The sequence below is a fragment of the Trachurus trachurus genome (genome assembly GCF_905171665.1).
Source record: "Trachurus trachurus genome assembly, chromosome: 6".
Lineage (NCBI taxonomy): Eukaryota > Metazoa > Chordata > Actinopteri > Carangiformes > Carangidae > Trachurus > Trachurus trachurus.
The window spans coordinates 9,711,345-9,733,564 of NC_139897.1; the positions used below are offsets into that span (position 1 = coordinate 9,711,345).

A 22,220-nucleotide genomic window follows, 5' to 3' on the forward strand; every position below is an offset into this window, starting at 1 on the left:
TCCCATGCATATTTGCAAGCATGACTATGACTCTGGATGAGAGAGTAACAAATGACTTAGAAGAAGGAAATAGTTGAACAGTTACACTTCTATCACAAACCACTTAATAATAACAGCTAACAGTTTTTCGTGACTATCATCCACAACAGTTTCTTGTTTAAATTTTCACTGTGGGGCAATGTCGCTTATTCATCTTAAAGAAATACTTTGGCAAAGGAGAACTTTTCACTGACTTGCCAACAGATGAGAAGATTGATACACCATTTTTATTTAATATGTCTATTGTCAGTAGGCTATTGACCTTCTGGCCTAGCTTAGCATAGCACAAAGACAATGAGAAAAAGCTAAAAATTTTACACTTTGCTTTATATGGTGCTCCAATATTCATAAGAAAACGTGTTTGTATTTTCAAGAACCGGAAAACTAATCTCAGTCAAGGTTCGCCTGAGAGCCCTGAGTGCTTCGTTGTGACATCACAAAGTAGCAGAGCTACTGTACGAACGGCTTCTTTCAAGGCTCAGTTTCTGAATGCAGCCTGTGTGCATGTCTCTGAACTCAACATTTTGATATTTTACCCACAGTATAACTGGGAACTGAACTAAATTGAGGTCATGGAAATGTATCAAACAGCATGTGAAAACAATATGGTTTTAAGGTCATAGTTTCTGTTTTCCTTATAAATGCAGCTCTATCTTGCATTCTCTTTGATTAGCTCTTTGATTCTGCTGTTGTGATAGGTCACAACATCACAGCCATGGTAGAACCTACACAAATGCTGAAAAATGCAGAGGAATTATTTTTTAAAAAGAGCGAGAGAGTATGACTCATTTTAAACAGGTTGATCACACATTTAAAGTCAAAACTGCTCCAAAACTAAAGTCAAGCAGGCGGCTTAATTTCTACAGAAAACTAATGTGTCCGTGTCTTGAATTGTAATTTGATTTGGTGGTGGTGGGAGGAGTGAGGAAGGAAAGCAGAAACACATTATTCCCCCCATGACCACCTCCAAAAAAGACCCTCTGGATTGTGACCTTGTAACAAATGCCTTGAACTGGGCCACTCTAGACCCCTGTGGTGGGAAAATGTTCTGAATGGGCTACTGGGTCTGTGAGGAAGGAATCTGGTTGAGGGAATAAAGGCTGTTTTCCGGGGGGCTGAATTAAGGATGTTCGTTGGAGCAAGGAGTGATGTTTTAATTACCATCAGTCAGAAAAAAAAACACAGATATATCACAGACTTTTATTGTAAATCTTATGCACAAATGACTTAAAGTTTACAGGTTTTGGATGATGCATGTTTGTATCTTTGAATATCTGTCAAACCAACCTCAGTAAACCTCACACTGACACCACTGCATATATGCATCCATGTGTGCATGCTGTGATACATAATCTACACCTAAAATACAAATGTGACCGGCCTCTACCCCCCAATAATTTCTGCTTGTTCTCTGGACAGAAAGGCCCTGGGAGAATGTGTGTGTCAAAAGGTTACGCAATCAGCCCACCACGCTGAGACAGCACAGACCTCTAGTGTGCTGTGGTGAGTGAGTGTGTGTGTTCGTGTGTTTGTGTGTGTGGGGGTGTCTGAATGGAGTTGGATGAAGGGTAGGGGGGAGGTGGGGGGTCTTCACAGAGGGGCAAAGCTGAGGGAAAATCTCCACTCCAGTCTCTCCACTGTGGAGAGTTTTCAGTCCCTCAGATCTCCGCCCCTCCATGCATGTTATATAGTGAAACCTGAAACTGCAACAGGCCTGTATTTGACGCTCCACTCCCTTCTGGAACAACATTATGAAAGGTGAGTGAGTGCCTTTAATTATTGATAGGCTGATTTATTTTTGTCATTGTCAGGTGGATTGTAAAAGCTAAATTACTGCTGCATATGAACACAATTGTGGCCATCAGGAAATGTTATTTTTATTTATTGTCTGCAGAGGTCAGTGCAAACTTTCGATTGACGTTTTGATTCCGGGAAATCTCTGCCATGCAAATCATGCATGTTTCTTCATTTTGGCCAGCTAATAAAGGGCCCTACAGTATTAACTAACAAAATCACATGCACAGACTATGCATGTTGAAATTGTAATTGGTCTTTTGTAAGGTGTAAAAAGAAAAACATTGTTGTAATCAACATTTGTATGCAGCACATTGCATATCACACTGATAATTAGGCAGTTCCATGCTGTAATGACATCAAATAGGTTATTGGTAGGAAATCACACATATTTTTCAGCATTGGCAATTTTTTTTAGAACTAACAAAAATTTAAAAATAAGAAAATGTTTTTGTCAACAATTTGTGCCATTTCCTTGTCCATTTTCTTTTTGCATCAATTCTTGCTTCCATCTAGTTGTTTAGCTGTAAAACCTTGCTGTGTACAGGTAGAAGCCTGACATGCTTGCCTTGGCCTTATGTAACTGATTCGGTTATGTATTAGGTTGCAATTATCCAACTGTGGGAGCTTCGGAGCACAGGACATGATGAGGATGTAACTCTGAGCTGCACGTGTTTAGGACAAGTGCCAGGATCACTGCCTTTGTCTATATGAGATGCCATGAAGGCCCATGGGACAAGGAGACAATTAATGCCCATTCTCAGGCATTGCTGTCATATTGACATCACAATATTAGCATGGATCTTAGCCTTCTGACTTATATCCAAAACTTTAGGCTACTGATTTGGATCATTCTTGCCATTTCAGGAGATGACAAAAAGAGAAGCTCAGATCAGCACACAGTGTTTTGACAGTTAGCCAATTCTAGCAATTAGCAGCTCAAAATGATTTCCTTTAAAGGGACAACAAGGAGTTTCTATTTGGTTATAAAAAAGTCTCACGTTAATGTGGATGAATCTACGCTACCCACACTTGTTAATGGCTCCATTTTCGATAAATATATTGTTTTGTCTCTATCGTTTTGTTATCTTAATTAATGGCAGAAGTGCTGGGCGAGCCGACCAGCGTTTCCTTACTTTCGGTTTCACGGACGCTGCCCGGCGGGTCATGGGAATAACGCCGCCGAATCGCCGTTCATGGTCGGAACTACGACGGTATCTGATCGTCTTCGAACCTCCAACTTTCATTCTTGATGAATGAAAAAAAATTTGGCAAGACGACCGTCTTACACCGGTCCAAGAATTTCACCGTGCCCACGGAGGCTCATGGTAAATGTAGTATGAAAACACTTAGCTTTCCAACACTCCTCGTTGTCCCTTTAAACAGGGTTGAGCCCAAAACACAACTACCCATCACGTACCCATCAATAAAAGTGGGTGATCCTTAAACCGTGAACCAGACTGGGAAATATGTCTATTAACTTTCTGGAACCAGCAGCCCTTTGTTAGCTTAGCCTCGCAATAGACTGGAAACTATGTCAAACATAAAGGTTAGCCTACCAGCACCTCTTACAAATTAAAATATCTTAGTTGTTTGACGCAAACACTAAACCATAAAAACTTTTGAGTTTTGCATGTAGCAATGTCCCGCTCCCAAGTCATCATAATGGACTATAGGCAAGGAAACTAACCTATACAGACAGTAATCCAGATCTCTGGTGTAACAGTTTTGTGCATTTTGCACACCTGCCATCCACACCATTTCTAGTCTTAGTCTTAAGTCTGTTTTAGACAGGAGAGTGGAACTGATTGCAACATCTATTTGAAAAAGCCGATGTGTTTCTTTCTTAAAAATGTACAACTTAAAGGGATAGTTCAGCATTTTGGCAAATTGGCCCATTGACATAATCCCTATAGTTTTAGGAGTAGGTTCGTTACCTATAATTGCTGGTGCAAGCTATTTTTAGAACGGTGGAGCCGAGCTACGCCGCTCAGAGCTACGCTACGGAGGCTAATGGGATTTCTTGGTTTCCCTCATCAAACTCATCGAGGGCAGTTTTTCGGCAAGCACTCTCTGCAGTTGCCTGGAAAACAACTCCATCATCAACAATTAAAGGTAACGACACTTCCCCTAAAACTACAGTAGGCTACAGGGATTATGGCAATGGGCCAGTTTGCCAAAATGTTTGCCAAAATGTTGAACTATCCCTTTAAGATCCATGCATTTATTTGGACGATCATGAGCAGAACGCTACAATACTACCAATAAGTCAGCCAGTCCTTACTCATTCAGTAGGTCAGGCTGTCAGTCATCCAGTCAGTCAGTCTGTCAGTGGCCCAGGCAGTTCACAGCTTTTCAGAGGGGTGAAGTTGGCGTTTTCATGTGATAATGCTCCAGTGCGCCTCAATGAGGTCATTCTCAGCCATTTTCTCACAGTGTGCTTCTATTCTGATGCTCTACCAGTGCATATGTGTGAAAACTATTTCAGGCTTTGCTTCTATAAATGTTTGGTCTCACCTACAAATAGGATGTGTTTGAAGTGAGCTATTTGGCTTGTGTGCAGAGCTCCACAGAGAAACCATGAAAAATGAGGTAAACTGTGATCTGGCTGTAAGGCGACTGAGGAGTCTCTTTGCCAGCACCAGCAGAGGAGAGGAGCTCCTCTGCTTTTGTTGCACTAAGCCTTCATTCCCACCAAGTTCCTTTTAGAAAACAAGCAACTCTATTTTTACCTCTGGCTGCAATTTGGCTCCAGAGCTGGAGGTTTTGGCCCCTACGACAGATCCAACCTCCAACCCAACACACACAACGCGGAGTCAAACCCGACCCCTGCCCTTTGCCAGTAGGAGTACATTCCGAAAGGTGGCTTCACACTGAGCTGCCCCCCCCCAGTTGCTTGCAGAACATGAAACAGAAGTCAAATACATCTTCACTGGTCCATGTCAATCATGTGTGTTTGTTGGTGAGGAGGACGCATGAAAGACAGAGGAAAAGGAGGGAGTTTTGGTGTCAGTGTGTATTCTCCTGTGTCGTCCTGCAGACCGATGACGACCTTGTTTGGATGTAGACAGTTTCAGAGGGAGATAAAAGGGGGACAGAGAAGCTGGTGAGCGGCCTGTTAATGCAACCTGACAGCAGTGAGCACAGTCAGTGAGCTGTCTGTTTCCTCCACAGAGAGAAATTATTTCAGCAGCGCTTGTCCACAAACAGGGTCTGGCTGAGGGCTTGACTAATATCTAACATGCTCACATAACACTGAGCCGTCACCGACCTCACCTTCCACAGCAGAACCAGTAATATGACGTAACCCCTTTTTCCCTTAGTGTTTATAATCTACACTGTGGTCACACCCAATAAAATAAAACAGGTCCTAGGTTCTCAGCTAAAGATGGTGAATTCGTTGTGGTTCTTATTTAAACAAGGGACTTTATCATTAGAGTGGGAAAAAGGAAATAACTAGCGCGGTGCCTCCACTGAAAACTTACTATGCTATGTGAGCACTAGCAAAAATTTCGTAAGCCCTCAGAAATTCAGATTACTCTTAAAACAATGTTAAACAACAATATGTAAAAGTTAAGACACAAATATTTATTTTTATTAAACCCTTTTAAATTTTTAGAATTATACCTTTAAATTTAGCAATGCTTCAGCAAATAGAAAACAACAAAATAGAAAACAATAAACAAACACTTCCTGTACCCTTTAAATCAATACAGTAGTACCTGAAGCTTCAAAATGCTTTCTTTTTACCCTTTTCATATCAATAGAACAGTTTTCTAGTTTATTTCAACCAACCAATAATGAATCAAAAGAGTGTTTTTAACCCTTTCAGTTACCTCACTTAACTGAAATGAATTTGTTTTAAAGCAGAAGTGAGTGATATATTTGTGTTAATATAAGTCTTAAATAGTTATATCTTCCGACAGCAATCACTTACATAGAGTGTTTGGACTGAAACACGGGTCTCTCAGTCCCTCTGCTCTGCTCTGAGCCGAAGAGAAAACATTTATCGTATCCTACAGTTTTTATCCAATGAGGAGAGAGAACGGCATGCAGGGCTGTGTGTGCAGCCAAGGAACGCCGTGAATGTGGCGACGTAGGGACGAGTGACTGTTATGGTGCGTTCAAGGAAACTCGTATTTTTCCGACCGTGAAGTGGTACCAGTTCAATCTGGTACGAGTTCACCGGTCGGAAGTTACGAGTGGCCGTTATAGTGCACTTTCACCGGTAAAACAGGTCGGAAAAACACGAGTGGGTTGCCTGAAACGCTACAAAGTCGTAAATTGTGACTTGAAGCTGTAATTTACGATTTCAAAAGCCTGCCTGGAACGCAGCATTAGCGAAAACGACCGGACCACTCACTTCTGCTTTAATTTGAGCTCAACCCAATCTTTTTTTCATTAAAAATTTTCATTTGGCTAAATTAGGTTTTAGCTTAGCTTTAAACCAAATCAAATTATGGTTAGCCTATCTTTTTAATAAACCATTCACATATAAATAATTACCTAGATGTGTTCTCAATATTTCAACTCTACGCACACCTTTTAACTGTTCACAGTGTGATTTCAATAACCCAAATGCATAGAAATATCAAACCAATAGTGCTTTTGTACACTCACTTGTACCACAGTATTTTTCACAGTTCACAAGAATGATAACCAGAAAAAGTCTAACCCAAGTGCTTGGATAATTTTCCCTAACCGTTGGGGCCCATTTGAAGCGTTGGTGCACATGAAGTTTTATCCAGTTGTGAGAAGAAGAGTTAACTTTGAAACCGAGTCTGTTTAGTCCAATACATCCATGGTTTAGTCCCGTGCCTGTATCCTGCACTCGGTATCGTTCCAATGTCAAGTACTCACGCAACCTCTCAGTGTAGAAGCAACATGGCGGTGTAGCCAGCCAGGCCGCAGAGCGATGTCCAGACAGCTCCCCGCCGACTCTCGTAGCTCCGGCTACCTGCGACACGTCCTCGTTCCCCGCTGTCGACTCGTCCGGTCCGTCCGGTCCGTCCGGTCCCGCACGAATGTCCGGTGGCGACTTCCTCGTGTCCGTGTTGTGAAGCAGTCTGGTTCTCTGCCGAGGAGCTAACTGATAGCAACACTGCTAAGCTAATGTACGGAGATAATGGCGGAGACCCCGCTGTAGCGGCTCGTAAAACTTCACCGCCGTGTAAACACCCGGAGAATGTTCTACTCTTTTTTATTAAACAGGAAAAGTTAAGCTTTATCATTTTTTTTAAAGACCATAGAATATTTTTAAACAATATAATACATGAATTACAGAGTTCATATACAATATTTATTTTAAACAGGACTGAAAAACCAGAGGGTTCTGGAAATGAAGTCCTATTCAAGCAATATAAAGGGATAATCTGCATATTTTTTAACATGACTGAGATTGTAGAAACCCAGTAAAATAAAGAATGAATATTTATACACATTTTAGAGATTTTTAGAGAACCCTACAATGAAATAGTGATATGATTAGATCTCATGTTAACATAAAAAGGGATATTCTGTACAGTATTTGGTACATCACATGCACAGTGGAAATTCTCTTTGAGAACTAGCCAAGGTCCTGAAACTCTCTTCTCTCCCTCGTGCTCAAAATCCTTTAAATCTCCCAAAACAGACCTCCTGTGGGTTTGGCAATATTTTCATGAAGTGCAATTTTAGACAAATAAAATTAATGAGCTTTGCACTCAAAAGTTTTACAAAATAGAAAAATTGAATTTGCTTTTGAATGTGGACTAGATCATACTAAGTCAGAATGAGTTAAACTATTCAGTGATGTAACGACTGCTGAGTAAAACCTGAAGTTAGTCTGTTTTCACAGTTCAATCAGACAACTCTGGAATGAGAAGAAATCATTTATTGAGCGTAAGCATAGCAAGCTGAAGCACAGCATGGATATGGCTGCAGCAGGTTTGGCATCAGGCTCTGTCTCATATTCGTTCCCTGAATGATCTGCTTTCATCTGCTTCTATCTATCTATCTATCTATCTATCTATCTATCTATCTATCTATCTATCTATCTATCTATCTATCTATCTATCTATCTATCTATCTATCTATCTATCTATCATTAATAGCAGGCTGAGTGATTCAAATGCTACACTAATATGTTTGTTTGAGTGTGACTCTGTGCTGCAGTTGCCGCTCTTATTGGACACCTGTGGACACAGTTTCAGACTAATTCTGTAAAGAGCAGGCCAACAATTGGATATATTCCTGTATTGACTGTCTGCTGAAGTATAATGTGATGTTTTATTTCATAAATGTAAAATATAATGCATAACTTAAACACAATCTTTTTATTTTTCACCACATCACAATATATAATTGATTGACTGGAAAATAAAGCAGTTCATAGCCGTACCGCATGCTATACTGTAGCTATATCTTTTGTTCAATTTCTTATTTTGTAATATCTATCGTCTACTCTTTCCTATATTTAATCCTTAGGGGGCATGGGTGAAATGGAGAACACATCCAAGGTGGAACCCTCCAATGGACACAGCAGACCCCTGGACATTGTGCCCAGTACAGAGGAGAAAATGACAGAGAGGGGTCAGTGGGGCAACAAACTGGAGTTTGTTCTGTCAGTGGCTGGAGAAATCATAGGCCTGGGGAATGTCTGGCGTTTCCCCTACCTTTGTTATAAGAATGGAGGAGGTGAGAAGTGGGATTAATCATGTCTGGATTTTTATTGTTTGTTGTTTCCCTTCTTGATAGAATGGCCAGAGTTTCAGAGTCAGGGTTTTGCCACAGGATTGGGTAAATGTGTGATCTATGCTGTCAGTTGTACAATGTACGTAGGTCATGGACCACAAAAATCTCATAAGGCGAATAAATGTCTGACGTAGGAGAATCCATATTTTACATATTTGAATTGCATTTGGAGGTGAACTACAGCTACAGTAGGATTAAGGATAAGATTAGGGTTGGATGAATGATTTCAAATTTCTTTTACATTGCTTGTTGTTTATTAAGGAAGGAAGGGAGGAAGGAAGAAAATAATTTGCACCATTGTTTTCCATGTAAAAATTTCCTTGCAGTGTCATTGTCTTTGAGTTTGAAGATTCTGTAAGTGTTTGTCACCACCAATACACATGTTGCCAGATCTCAGGCCACGACAAAGAAGAGAGAAACTAAGATTATGACACATACAGAGAAGATGTGACTTCATTCTCTGTATAGGATACAGTCACTCCACAATATATTTCAGTTTGATGTGATATTATTGTTGTGTTGATTGTCTGTGTCTTGCTGGAGCACGTGACTGAAGCCCCCTGAATGGAGTATTCCTTGTATCTGTGTGCTTATACCAGGTGCCTTCTTCATCCCATACCTCATCTTTTTGTTTGCCTGTGGGATCCCCGTCTTCTTCCTGGAGACGGCTCTGGGTCAGTTCACTAGCGAGGGTGGTATCACCTGCTGGAGGAAGATCTGCCCTTTGTTTGAAGGTAATTGTCCGGGACCATAAAGGCTCAAGAACGCAGAGTGTGTAAAGAAAAATAAATGCTAATTTATTCACAAATTAAATTCAAGATTAACAAACCTTTTCAAAATACAAAAAAAGACAAACTGGGAAAAAAGTAACTTCAAACTGGAGCCTATAAGGTCAATTAAAGAAACAGCAGCTTAACTCAACCTAACAGACATACTAAATAACACAATAAAGGAGTGACAGGGAGACAAAACTGGGGGGAACAAACAATTCATTCCACATTGCAAATAAAACATAATGAACAAAGATTAATGGTAACAAATTACATTTCAAAGAAAATGCAGCCTTCCCTCCAAGTTGGCCTCCTCCACTTCCTGCCATGCCGCTATAAGACACCATCTTTCATGGCCCTGCTTCTTCTTCAGGAACTAGGGAGAGCTTACCAGAACCATGCAAAAGGAGAAAAAGAAGTTGAGCTGCAATTCAAACAAAGTCAAAAGAAAGCTGTCTGTTGATTAAAATGCTTGAACTCAAATTAATCAACAAACTGTCAATAAAATGTGCCACATGAAAACAAAAGACATTAGTGTTAGTGTCATTATTTGAGATATTTCTATTTGAAAAGAAAAATACTAGACCTAAGTGGTGCCATGTGGTGTGGCCACCACAGTACATAAATGTTATTTGATTTATGTTTAACATCTAAAAATGATCCGCTGCAAAAACAGAGGATCATTCTCAGTAGAGCAGTTTTAGTGCCACGCATTCCCAAGATCAGCTCATTTTATTTGCACTAATGACCACACTATTGTTTCCTATGCTTTGTCAAAGTTTCAGTGTGGGGGGTGCACCTATCTTCATGATGTTGTCAACATAAATATGTCATGATCTAACGACCACAGTATGCGTATTATTGTGAAACAAAGAGTCGCTTGTGCGCCACATGATGCATACAAAGATTTATGAGTACAAAACCCCAACAACATATGTCTGTGCAGCAGTGTGGGATGAAAGGAATTTCAGTCTGTTTGTGTCCATTAATCATGTTCGCTGTCCTATGTTCACGGGATATTTGCGTATACAGAATGTGTGTAACTGCTTGTGTGTGTGTGTGTATTAAGTGCGTGCCATACAGACGGATGCATGTCATTCAGATGGATGGGAAGCAAACCAACATCTCCAGTGCTTGTAGCACTCAGCTGCCCTTAAATAAGCCTGTAATCAGCCTGCACCCATGACAGCTGGGGGAGAGCGGAGTCAGCCGTGCAATCATGTGTTGGCACAAGATTTTAACCCAACATTTAATAATTCAGCCTGCATGTAATTTTCTCTGATGCAGTCATTTGACAGGGTAGGAGCGCTGAGCTGAGGATGGCTTTAATCAAACAAAGATGTGCTTTTTCCGAGGTTAAATTACGCCTCTTGTCGGAGGGGAGCTCTTGTCACTGAATCAGAATCATTTCTGAGTCACTTGAGATAAACTGCAGTCATTTGCTTACATGTCGAATCTACAAGTGCACCGAAAATTAAATCCAATTTGAAATGCTGTCGACCGTACCACTGCAACTAAAACCGCACACTCGCTTCATCTCCCAGGTGTGCTTGTTCAACAGCACGGTTCCTGAGTGACAGTGTGGGCAGAACATGCCTGCGGGAAAAATATTTTCATCTCAATGTCATATTAAAACTCACAGCTATAGAGGTGAATCAAAAGAATAGTGATGAGTTCCAGGTGACTGTAGGGAGCAGAGAGGACGACTGTGTAAAAACACATTCCTCTTAAGTCCATGCCTGTTTTTCTGCAACTAAGAGTAACAATTATGTTTTTGTTTTACTCCATAAATGCCATCAACCTGATGTTTTCTGTTCCAGGAGTGGGTTATGCCACCCAGGTGATTGTTGCTCTGCTCAACATCTACTACATCGTCGTGTTAGCCTGGGCCATCTTCTTCCTGTCCAACTCCTTCACATGGGACCTGCCCTGGGCCTCCTGCGACAACTACTGGAACACAGGTAATACATAGGTAGCTCATGTTTAGAATACAATGGGGAACTTGTGGCAGAGCCTTTTTGTTTTGTTTTAGTTGTAGTTATATGGTCTGTTATCTTTCTTTTGGTGTTCCCCTTCAATATTTCATAAAGTTGTGTACATATACATACATAGGCCTATATCTGTGTAGAGAGTGAGTGTTCCTGCACCATTTCACTTCCCCGTCTCAGTGGTGGCATTGTTTCACTTGCCTGTGTGTAACTTGGAAACCTCAGAGAAAGCTTGGATTTCTTCACAGGGTTGAATGTCTTTTTGTCTTTCCTTCATTCAAGATTCCTGTATGGCATTTCAGAGGGGGAATAGCTCCATCAATCACCATGAGAACACCACCTCGCCTGTCATTGAGTTCTGGGAGTAAGTGCCTTGTTGTTTGACTATGTCCTCAAATGGCCTCATGTGCCAACAAATTCACACAATTTTCATCTTAACAGGGCTAATTTAAAATGGTTGTTACACTAGATGCAATGGAGTAAACGTTTTTTCAGTTTAGCCACATGTGCTTTTGAATTGCTTAAATACGTTTTTAGTTTCTGCAAGGATGAACAAAGAACTAGTTGGAAAAGTTGTGAACATGAATGCGCTGAATTCTAAAACTAAATAAAAAATAAATAAATGTTTGTCCGTTGTGTATACTGTATGTTCCCCCCAGGCGCAGAGTCCTAAGAATTTCCTCAGGTATTCATCACATCGGCTCTCTGAACTGGGACCTGGTTATCTGTTTGGCCGTTGCCTGGGTCATCTGCTACTTCTGCATCTGGAAGGGAGTGAAGTCAACTGGCAAGGTAAAAGCTGTTCTCCATTCATGACTATGGGAGTAACTCTACCTACTCTGGTCCCAGTTAGAAAGCACACCGTGTCAATGGTTTCTGGTGACCCCTGGTGGTTGTTTAAACTTCAACAATTATTTATTTATTTATTTTACCAGCGTTATTATGAATAATCACATCAAGGTTCATAACTGCTGATGCTGGTAATTGTATTGTTTTTACGGGAACATTGATATGATACTGTATTATTAGGGATTATTATCATATTCTATTACATTATTATTATTATTATTATTATTATTATTATTATTATTATTATTATTATTATTATTATATATTATTATACCATATTCAACATTATTTATTATTCATTTTGGGGGCTTTTTGCCTTTAATTGACAGGATAGTTGAAAGAGACAGAAAATGGGGAGAAGGACATGCAGCAAGGGGCCACCGGGTATTGGCTGCAGCGAGGACTGTAGCCTCTGCACATTGGGCAGACTGAGCTATACGGCACCCTGTTCTTAAGTTGTCTCACTCTATGTGTGCTGTGTGACCAGTCCAAGAACCAGCCAGTCAGCTAGTCAGCTAAATCTGTGTTAGTCACAACAGCTGCATGAACAAGGACTGGCAAATACATTTCCTTTATATATCTGTTTGAGTGAAACAGTTTTTTTGGGGGCCTGAATAAAGTCTAGCAGAGCTCTGCGCTGCTGTTTCTCTGCAGGTGGTTTACTTCACAGCCACCTTCCCATACGCTATGTTGGTGATTCTCCTCATCAGAGGCGTCACCCTGCCAGGAGCCTCCAGGGGAATCCATTTCTACCTCTACCCCGACCTGGGACGCCTCTCTGACCCACAGGTACAATAGGCCAGAGATATACCTGCGCTCAGATGCTCAGTTATCTTGAACACACTCAGCCTGGTGTGGACATGAGGCCACTGAGTTTGTGCTTCTGCCTATGTCTGCATTGAAATCACAATCCCTACACTGCACACATCCACAGTGATGCTCAAACTCATCTAAGTGAACACCAAAGTCTTTTCCCCAACTATTTTTGATATTAATTATAGTCCAATCATTCATGAGCAACTGATCATATATATAAGTAATCACTTTCTTATTAATTGTTGCTGCTTTCTTGATGAGACTATCAAGAATATTCAGCTTACTACCACTTTTGTAATATGAAATTGAGTTTAAATAACTCCTAATTTCGAGTTCGAGAAAGCTTAAACTCTTCTTGTAGTTGCTGAAAAGACTTTAGTGCATCACCTATATACACATCACCAATTTTTGTAATACCAGCGTTCTTCCTATCTCTGAATCCCATATCTACACAAGACTTTTCAAAGTCAGGATTATTCACAATGGGTGCTAAGAATGAATATTGATTTAATCCAAAGTATTTTTGCTGTTTTGACAAAAAATAAAAAAAAATGCTGCCACCACTTTTTCTCAAGGGAACAGTGTCATTGCAAATCATGTCCAGGAGAATGTCAAATGCTCCTCTGCAGTAACAGAGTGGACTTAGGACAGTTGTAGGAACATGGACTTTAAAACTTATTATTTCCTTGCTGTAACATCGCACCCAGTGTGAAAATCCAAACGAGTGGCCCTGTTCAGTCCCTCTCAGGGTTCCAGGGATGAATACAAACCCTGTGTGCGGGCCAAAACAAGCCAGACTGGTGGAGTTGGTACCTTCTGGAATACCTGCTTTTGTGTTGTATTGTTGGTTGGACCCCCCCTCCAGTCAATCAGATCTTCAGTCTTGGCTGCCAGCTGTCTTAAACATGCCCCAGTGCTCTGAAGGCACTTTACCAGAACTGCAAGAATAAAGAGGAACCTCATTTAAATTTTGAAGTGCGAGTGAATGTTGAAAGAGAGGGTGGAAAAGTGCTGCACTCTATGTCTCAGAATGATTGAGATGGATAATGGGCTCCGCTGGTTGGCTGATGCCATGACGGTGGAGTTGAGAGGGTGAAGTTTTGGAGTAAGGAGTTTCAGGACTTGATAGCTGCAATGGGAGTGAGATTGATTTGTTAAGAAGAAGTGAGAGTTGAGGTAACACACATGGACAATACATGAGAGGTTGTGTGAAAGTCAAGCTCACAATTGAGAAAAAGACTTCACAGCCACTTTTCTGTGAGTCTGAGGCTGAAGTGAAGGAGAACAGTCTCCAACATCCGATGCAGGAAGAACTTGGTGTTTTGTCACCTGTCACTTTGATGTTCATAAAAAAATACATCTTAAAGGAGACATATTACGCCCCCTTTCTACGAATTAAAATAGTTCCCAGGTGTCTTAAAGACATGTCTGTGACATGCTTTGGTCAGAATACCCCAAGGATCAAACATCACATCTCTTTTTATCCGCTCAAAACAGCCCTGTTCAGAACGGCTGGTTTCAGTGCCTGTCCCTTTAAATGCAAATGAACCACTGCTTGCCCCGCCCCGCCCCTTCTTCTGGTCCCAGATAGGGGTGGTATTATGCAAATTTGAATCCTTGTTACATCACTGGAAGACATCTGAGGGAACAGCTCGTAAAACCACGTGGGCGTCTGCACAGTACAGATTTATTTGTCAATTCTCACATTTTGGGGCTGGAAGGCAAGACAAACACCCAAATATACGTTAAAGAGCCTTCAAAAAGTGATATTTCCATAATATGTCCCCTATAAGTTATGAAATGTCAGTGTTGTTACAAAGACTGCACACTGACACCAAAGTCAGCTGAGCCCACTTTGTTTATCAGCTGTAAGCAACCAAACAAAATTGTGACCAAAAGGTGAACTGATAACCGGTTATTCTTTGTATTTGTTATTATGATGTTGTAATTATTCTGTGTGAGCTCAGACACCTCAGTTATGCAGAAAGTTGGTTTGGGAACAGAGGAGCTTCGGCTTTTGTGGCTGTGGCTGTGGGTTGAATCCAGCTTGTATAATATAATGTACTGTAAATGTCCATAAAAACATTAAACATTCAAGTTATTATGTTTTTACATGTAATTGTTAACATTTTCTCCCTTCAAATGTCTTTCCTCCATTTGCTCCTGTTCTGTCCTAAGGTATGGATGGATGCTGGAACTCAGATCTTCTTCTCATATGCCATCTGTCTGGGCTGCCTCACTGCGCTGGGGAGCTACAACAAATATAACAACAACTGCTACAGGTGTGGACTGAAATAACACTGCATGATCATGAACACAGCACCAATCTCTGTGTCCTGTCTACATGTCAGTAATGACCTGTTATTATTGTGTCTTACATTACCAGTCATTGATTTAATTGTATTACTGTAATAGATGGTCTCCCTCTCTGTGTTGTCTCCAGGGACTGCCTTTCCCTCTGTTTCCTAAACAGTGGAACCAGTTTTGTGGCCGGCTTCGCCATCTTCTCCATCCTGGGCTTTATGTCTTACGAACAGAACGTACCCATCTCAGAGGTGGCTGAATCTGGTGGGTGGTTCTTTCTTTATTTACTTGTTGTTTACTTTTTTAAACATTTTATATAATTTATATCATATCATTGTTATGTAAGCTGCAAGACGATCTGAATTTCCCTCCTAGGGATTAATAAAGTATTTTTAGTTTCTCTGGTTTTACTGTATGTAGGTATATGTTGAAGTAAAATTTAGTTTTATTCTATAAACTACTGGCAACTTTTCACCAAAATTTGACATCAAAATATTGTCATTTAGAACATTTATTTGCAGAAAATGACCTTGAATAATGCAAAGAAAACAGCAATACTAATTTTCACACAACACATTGAAATCGACAGTGGTGGAATAACCCCAATTTTTAATCTCAGCAGTGGTTTTTATACTTTTCCTCGTTAAATATGATTTGGTTCAGTTGAGTACCTAATCAGTGTAAGTATGACTGATTGTGACTTGTGCTTCTGATGCTGATTTAAGAAAATTTGAAGTGGCCTCAATTTTTTCCAGAGCTGTATTTCTGCTGACGACGAGAATCTCACACTTGATCGGGAAAACTGAGCAGCTCAACAATATGCAGTCAGTTCTGAGTTTAAGTGCACTGAGCAAAGGTCATGTGAGAGGGATAAGTGGCAATCCTCAAATGTTTTCCTCCAGCTTCTCAAAGGCATTTGTGTTATTTATGATATCTTAAAGCAGAAGTGAGTGATCCGGTCGTTTTCGCTAATGCTGCGTTCCAGGCAGGCTTTTGAAATCGTAAATTACAGCTTCAAGTCACAACTTACGACTTTGTAGCGTTCCAGGCAACCCACTCGTGTTTTTCCGACCTGTTTTACCGGTGAAAGTCACTATAACAGCCACTCGTAACTTCCGACCCGTGAACTCGTACCAGATCGAACTGGTACGACTTCACGGTCGGAAAAATACGAGTTTCCTTGAACGCACCATAACAGTCCTCGTCGCTACGTCACCACATTCACGGCGTTCCTTGGCTGCACACACAGCCCTGCATGCCATTCTCTCTCCTCATTGGATAAAAACTGTAGGATACGATAAATGTTTTCTCTTCGGCTCAGAGCAGAGCAGAGGGACTGAGAGACCCGTGTTTCAGTCCAAACACTCTATGTAAGTGATTGCTGTCGGAAGATATAACTATTTAAGACTTATATTAAATGGTAAATGGTAAATGGACTTGCACTTATATAGCGCTTTTCTAGTCTCTTGGACCACTCAAAGCGCTTTACACTGTAGGTCACATTCACCCTTTCACACACATTCATACAGCGCTGTAGCGCAGGAATCTAACCATTCACACACATTCATACCCCGATGGACACATCGGGGGGCAAGTGTGGGTTCAGTGTCTTGCCCAAGGACACTTCGACATGTTGCTAGGAGAATCGAACCACCGACCTTCCGGTTAGTGGACGACCCGCTCTACCTCCTGAGCCACAGCCGCCCACATTAACACAAATATATCACTCACTTCTGCTTTAATTGGAAACTCTTAATGAGAAAAGCACATGTGAACTCTGTCTTACCAGGTCCAGGTTTGGCCTTCATAGCCTACCCTCGAGCTGTGTCCATGATGCCTTTCTCCCCTCTGTGGGCCTGCTTCTTCTTCATTATGATTGTCTTCCTGGGACTGGACAGTCAGGTGAGACCAACAGAACTATGGCTAAACAATCTGACATAAAGATGATTCAGGCAGTACATTAATACGGCCAAACTATACAGTCCTTTTATTCCAATGAGAAAATGCTTGTTTGAATAGGTCAGAAATAAAGAAATCACATACATTAACATTCATACTTGTACTTGATGTTTCCCTCCTGATCAGTTTGTGTGTGTGGAGAGCCTGGTGACAGCCATGGTGGACATGTATCCCTCTACCTTCCGCCGTAAAAACCGCAGGGAGCTCTTCATCCTGGCTGTGGCCGTGGTGTCTTTCCTCATGGGGCTCATCATGCTGACAGAGGTTAGACTCCAGTTTTCTTCACAGTGATTACAAAATAAATACCCAATCCTTACATTTTCACATGCGATCCATCCATCAACATCTTTTGTTATATCTCTATGTGATTTAACACAACCTTGTTTTACAGTTTTTCTCAATCGCTTTGGTGCTTTTCTCAGATCAGAATTCACAACATTTAGCAATTTATCATTCCTCTGAACACATTGCAAATGCTTTTGGACATGTATCAGTTGATTTCATACAATTCTTTGCTGTTTTATAACATTATCATTTGTTTATCATGTCATGTCAGTCAAAATGACCTATACTTGTGAATTCTGAATAGTCATTCTCTATAAAACTAATAGTCCTCATTTCATTGCTCGAGTCATTATACAAAATTGTTGAACTAGTTGTCAAAACCACTGTAAATTCAATTATTCAAACAGAACAGGTATGTAGTACAAAAAAGTTTAAAATTTTGGACAAGTAATTAATAATTTTAAAAAAGCAGCTCAATTAGTGTAGTACTGAAGACTCTGATTTGGACTCGGAGCATCAAATGCATTTGGATACAGAAGCTGGAGTCAAGGACAGACTGTTTTGTTTTCACATGCGTGCAAGAGCACTGGAGCTTTGTAACTCAACTCACTCAATTCTGCTGACTCAGACTTCTTGGGTGACTCAGGACCTGTGACTTTACTTGATGCGTACTGAGTCGACTTGTGCCACAACACTGGTCTCAAAGTTGTACTTTGCAGAACTGTCTGCCAGAACCAAAATGGATCATTGACTTTCATAACATTCGGTATTCTCCATGTTTGTCACTGCATATAAGAATCCCTATAAAAGGATGTGTGTCCCCACAGGGAGGAATGTATATCTTCCAGCTCTTTGACTACTATGCAGCCAGTGGGATGTGTCTACTCTTCGTGGCTGTTTTTGAGACTGTTTGCATTGCTTGGATTTATGGTGAGTGTGTTACTCAGGCTATTCAGAAATTCAACATTTAAAATACAAGGTCTTTAGAGTCACTGGGCATTAATCACTCTCATCCACTGCGCTCCAGGACTCTCTTTTGTTTGCAGCATAAGATCCTGAGGCTGACCAAGAGAGTTTTAATTCTATTTGATGGTTTATTTTCCAATAACATGAATTCTAAGGAATAATTTGTTGAAGCCAAACATCATAATAAAGTGACCTAATTTAGGCCCTGAGCAGTAATTAGCTGCAGAGCATTAATGTTCTCTCTCTGCTCTAAAACATCACAGGCTATTACATAGTGATGGAAGTCTCCACTGTGTTTCCCCTCATCTCTCCCAGGTGCTGATCGTTTCTATGACAACATAGAAGATATGATTGGCTATCGCCCCAGCCCTGTCATCAAGTACTGCTGGCTGTTCTTCACCCCTGCAACGTGCTTTGTGGGTTCCACATTCACCATAGATACACATACTCACAATTCTCCTGCACATGAACTACAGTCTGCTACAACAGTGTCCTCTTTTAAAAGCACACATATCTTTTCTTTAAGCTTTGTTATGTTTAAAGTGTGTGTTTTATTCTGTCTTTCCTTCGCTTTAATTTGATTATTATTATTATTATTATTATTATTATTATTATTATTATTATTATTATTATTATTATTATTATTATTATTATCTTCCTTTTTTAAGAATGATGACAATAATACATTCTTGTATGTTTTTATCATGTCCTTACATTTTTTATACATGTAATATTTTCTTATCTAATATGCTATTTTATGTTATACAGTGTATCTTTGTTTTTATTCTGAAGCGCATTGAGTTTATGCTTGTCATATGAAATGTGCTATATAAATACATTTGACTTGACTTCATACCTCCCTGAGAGAAGAGCAGCCTCTGGTGGCCAGTGTTGAAACTGACCACAAAAATGACCCAATAACCCCTTTTCTGTATTTAAGCATCATATCTGGATAAGATTGGTGTTTAAATTGGATAATAATCTATTTTTTATTCAATCAGCATTACTGAAGTGCTGTCTCTGTTATCAGGGCACCTTCGCCTTCGCCTTGATCAAGTACTCACCTCTGAAGTACAACAATGAATATGTCTACCCATGGTGGGGCAATGGGATAGGCTGGATCCTGGCTCTGTCCTCCATGCTGTGTATCCCTGTCTGGGTGGCAGTGAAACTCTACTACACCCCTGGCACACTGAGAGAGGTACGTAACGTAGCCTACACTGTCCTTTTCAGGAGCAAAGTCTCGATTTCAAAAACGTCTTTCCAATAATTATTTCTCGCTGCTGCCTAATGGTTTAGTTCAATGATCCCTGATTGGCTTTGTTTCCAGTAGGCATCTCTGACAAATCCACTGTACTCAGTGCAAAATGACTGCTTATTTGCAGAACACAGTGGAATAATTGCACCTACAGAGCCAGCCCTCAGTGGGCGGTTGGAACCAAACCAGAGATGAAAGACATGTGAATATTTGACTTTTTTTGTCACATGACTTCAAATCTCCATACTGTTTAACCACCACACCATCAGATTCCACTTGGGGACCTTTGCAGCATGTCTCTTTTTCCCTACATGTCTCTACTTTAAATGTCAGCTCCTATCTGTCACATCTTTTACTTGGAATGAATAGCCTTCAATCTGCTCATACATTGTGTTCACAGCGCCTTGCATTGTTGACCACTCCTTCCACCGAGTTACCAAAAACCAAGCAGGAGCAAGAGAAGCTTCTCGCCATCTTCGCAGCCGACGGCGACAGCCTCCCTCAGACGGCCCCTCCCACTAAGGATGGTTACTTCCCTGTTGATGAAAAAGAGTCGCACTGTTAGAGACCTGAGGGTTTGAAATCAGAGCCTCGCGGGGGATCAAAGGTCACTCCTCAACTGTGACACTGTGTCTGGCCAACTCTCTCTGCAATACCTCACCGGACAAAGTGATGAATCAAATCGCACAGGCGCAGAGTTAAAAAGATACCTGAGCTGTAACTGCTGATCTGCTGCTGGAGGTTTTCCTCCACGCTGCCTTAAACACACAGTATGACGGCATCTACTTTCCTTTCTTAAAAATGTCCATCCTTTTTTAGGAGAGCTGGTTATCATCTCATTTTGCCAGTGGCAGAGTCACATGTACATTTGAAAAAAAAAAAAAGGCCATTGTTGTTACGCAGTGGCTAAGAATTTACATATGATCATGTCTGCTTTCTAAGGAAGCATTTTTTTTTCTGTTATGGACATCTCTAATGTTCAGTTAGTCTGACATGACATTCCAGTTCACCGACAGCTGTCTGCTGCAGTCGGAGCAAGAGGGCTTATAGGATCATAAACATTCACTTCTGTATTGTGTATTGTGTATTGTGTATTCAATTCAGTCACACCAGCACCAACAGCACTGTTTTTATTGTACAGTAGTGAGTTCTCATCTCAGGATGTGAAATCCTCTATTAAATCATCCTTCAAAAACATTTAGTAATAACCAATTCTTGGGAATACAAGAATTTGATATTAAAATCACATTTAGCTAAACTGACGACAACTCATCTCATTAGGCTTTGCTGTTGGTATTTCATATTAATGTTCTGTCTTCATTCATTCACTGTTTCTTTTTTTTTTTTAAACAATTTCTTCTTCTGCATGAATATTTTACATGCTGCCTTTTGTTAGAATTCTGATTATTGACATTTTTAATTCATTTGGTTTTGCCTCATCTCATGCATTAAATCATGTAAAATTAAAATATAAAGTGCCTGAAAGAGACAGCTGTGCCACTGAGATAAGATAAACAGAAAGGGCTGTAATGAGTGAAGGGATTTCTTCCAAAATGAACGTCTCTTTTTTTTTCTTTCTCTCTGCTGTGTAATAATGAACTTTGGCCGGTGTTTCTTTAGTTAGAATGCTGGAATGAACATGTGATAATCGATTACTGTTAGGGAACACGTTTACATATTTGTAACTTTTGTATGCTAAAATGATTTTTTATGACAGAATAAATACCTTCATTTGAAATGTAATTTTTTTATGGAAATGTGGGTTGTACAATTCATTTTCCAGTTTATTAATGACTGAGGATTTTTGATACTTTTTTATATATTTACAATATATAGACTTCTATATCTAAATTTCAGCATCTTGCTGAGAACAACATTATTTGATATTCACTCATCATGCAATTCTTTTTTTTTTAGGAATTTAGAGATTTGATGGAATGTGAAGGATGATTTTCACCTGCAACATTTTTTCAACTGAACTTCAGCACATTTACGTATATAAATATAAATAAAACACGATACCAATACAGAAAGAACAGTGTGGGATATATTTGATCCAAACCAATATCCACATTTTACTAAATATATGCAATCTGTAGCGATAACTGATCATTTCAACTTCATTAACTTGAAAACTGTGTCAAAAACTTCTCAACAGTTTTGAGTCAAGTGTCAGCTGTTAAATATGACTACACATCTGTCCAGTCCAGGCTCTTCACTGAGCTAAGATGACAACACATAGAAACCAGCACTGTGTGTTGGCCAACCCACTTCTCCCTATCAATTCATATTTTATTAAAAGATTCAAAACATTTCAGTTTGTTGAGTAGAGTTGAGAACTGTTGAGTCTCCTCCTTGAGGTGTACAGTTGAGCCAGCTTCAGGAGAAGATGAAAAAGTCCATCAAAAGGAAACACACTGGCATAAAGGCCTCTGTAGACATCATGGACCAGCTCGTTCA

General features: G+C 40.2%; 1 protein-coding gene across 1 annotated transcript; it reads left to right on the forward strand.

The window, feature by feature from the left end:
* The first annotated feature begins 1,635 nt into the window (after positions 1 to 1,635).
* Positions 1,636 to 21,497, forward strand: slc6a13 (solute carrier family 6 member 13). Its single transcript, XM_083973623.1, has 15 exons — positions 1,636 to 1,797; positions 8,299 to 8,508; positions 9,165 to 9,299; positions 11,156 to 11,296; positions 11,606 to 11,687; positions 11,983 to 12,115; positions 12,827 to 12,961; positions 15,167 to 15,270; positions 15,432 to 15,556; positions 17,082 to 17,194; positions 17,378 to 17,515; positions 18,364 to 18,466; positions 18,818 to 18,918; positions 19,533 to 19,703; positions 20,161 to 21,497. The coding sequence occupies exons 1-15, from the start codon at positions 1,791 to 1,793 to the stop codon at positions 20,323 to 20,325; spliced, it is 1,863 nt and encodes a 620-aa protein (XP_083829749.1). The 5' UTR covers positions 1,636 to 1,790; the 3' UTR covers positions 20,326 to 21,497.
* Positions 21,498 to 22,220: the final 723 nt, after the last annotated feature.

What these genes read in the sequence shown, in the direction of transcription:
- slc6a13 (XM_083973623.1), top strand. An exon ending in CTCAGAGGTGGCTGAATCTG is followed by an intron (nt 15,557 to 17,081) that starts GTGGGTGGTTCT and finishes CTGTCTTACCAG; the next exon opens with GTCCAGGTTTGGCCTTCATA. An exon ending in CCCCTGGCACACTGAGAGAG is followed by an intron (nt 19,704 to 20,160) that starts GTACGTAACGTA and finishes TTGTGTTCACAG; the next exon opens with CGCCTTGCATTGTTGACCAC.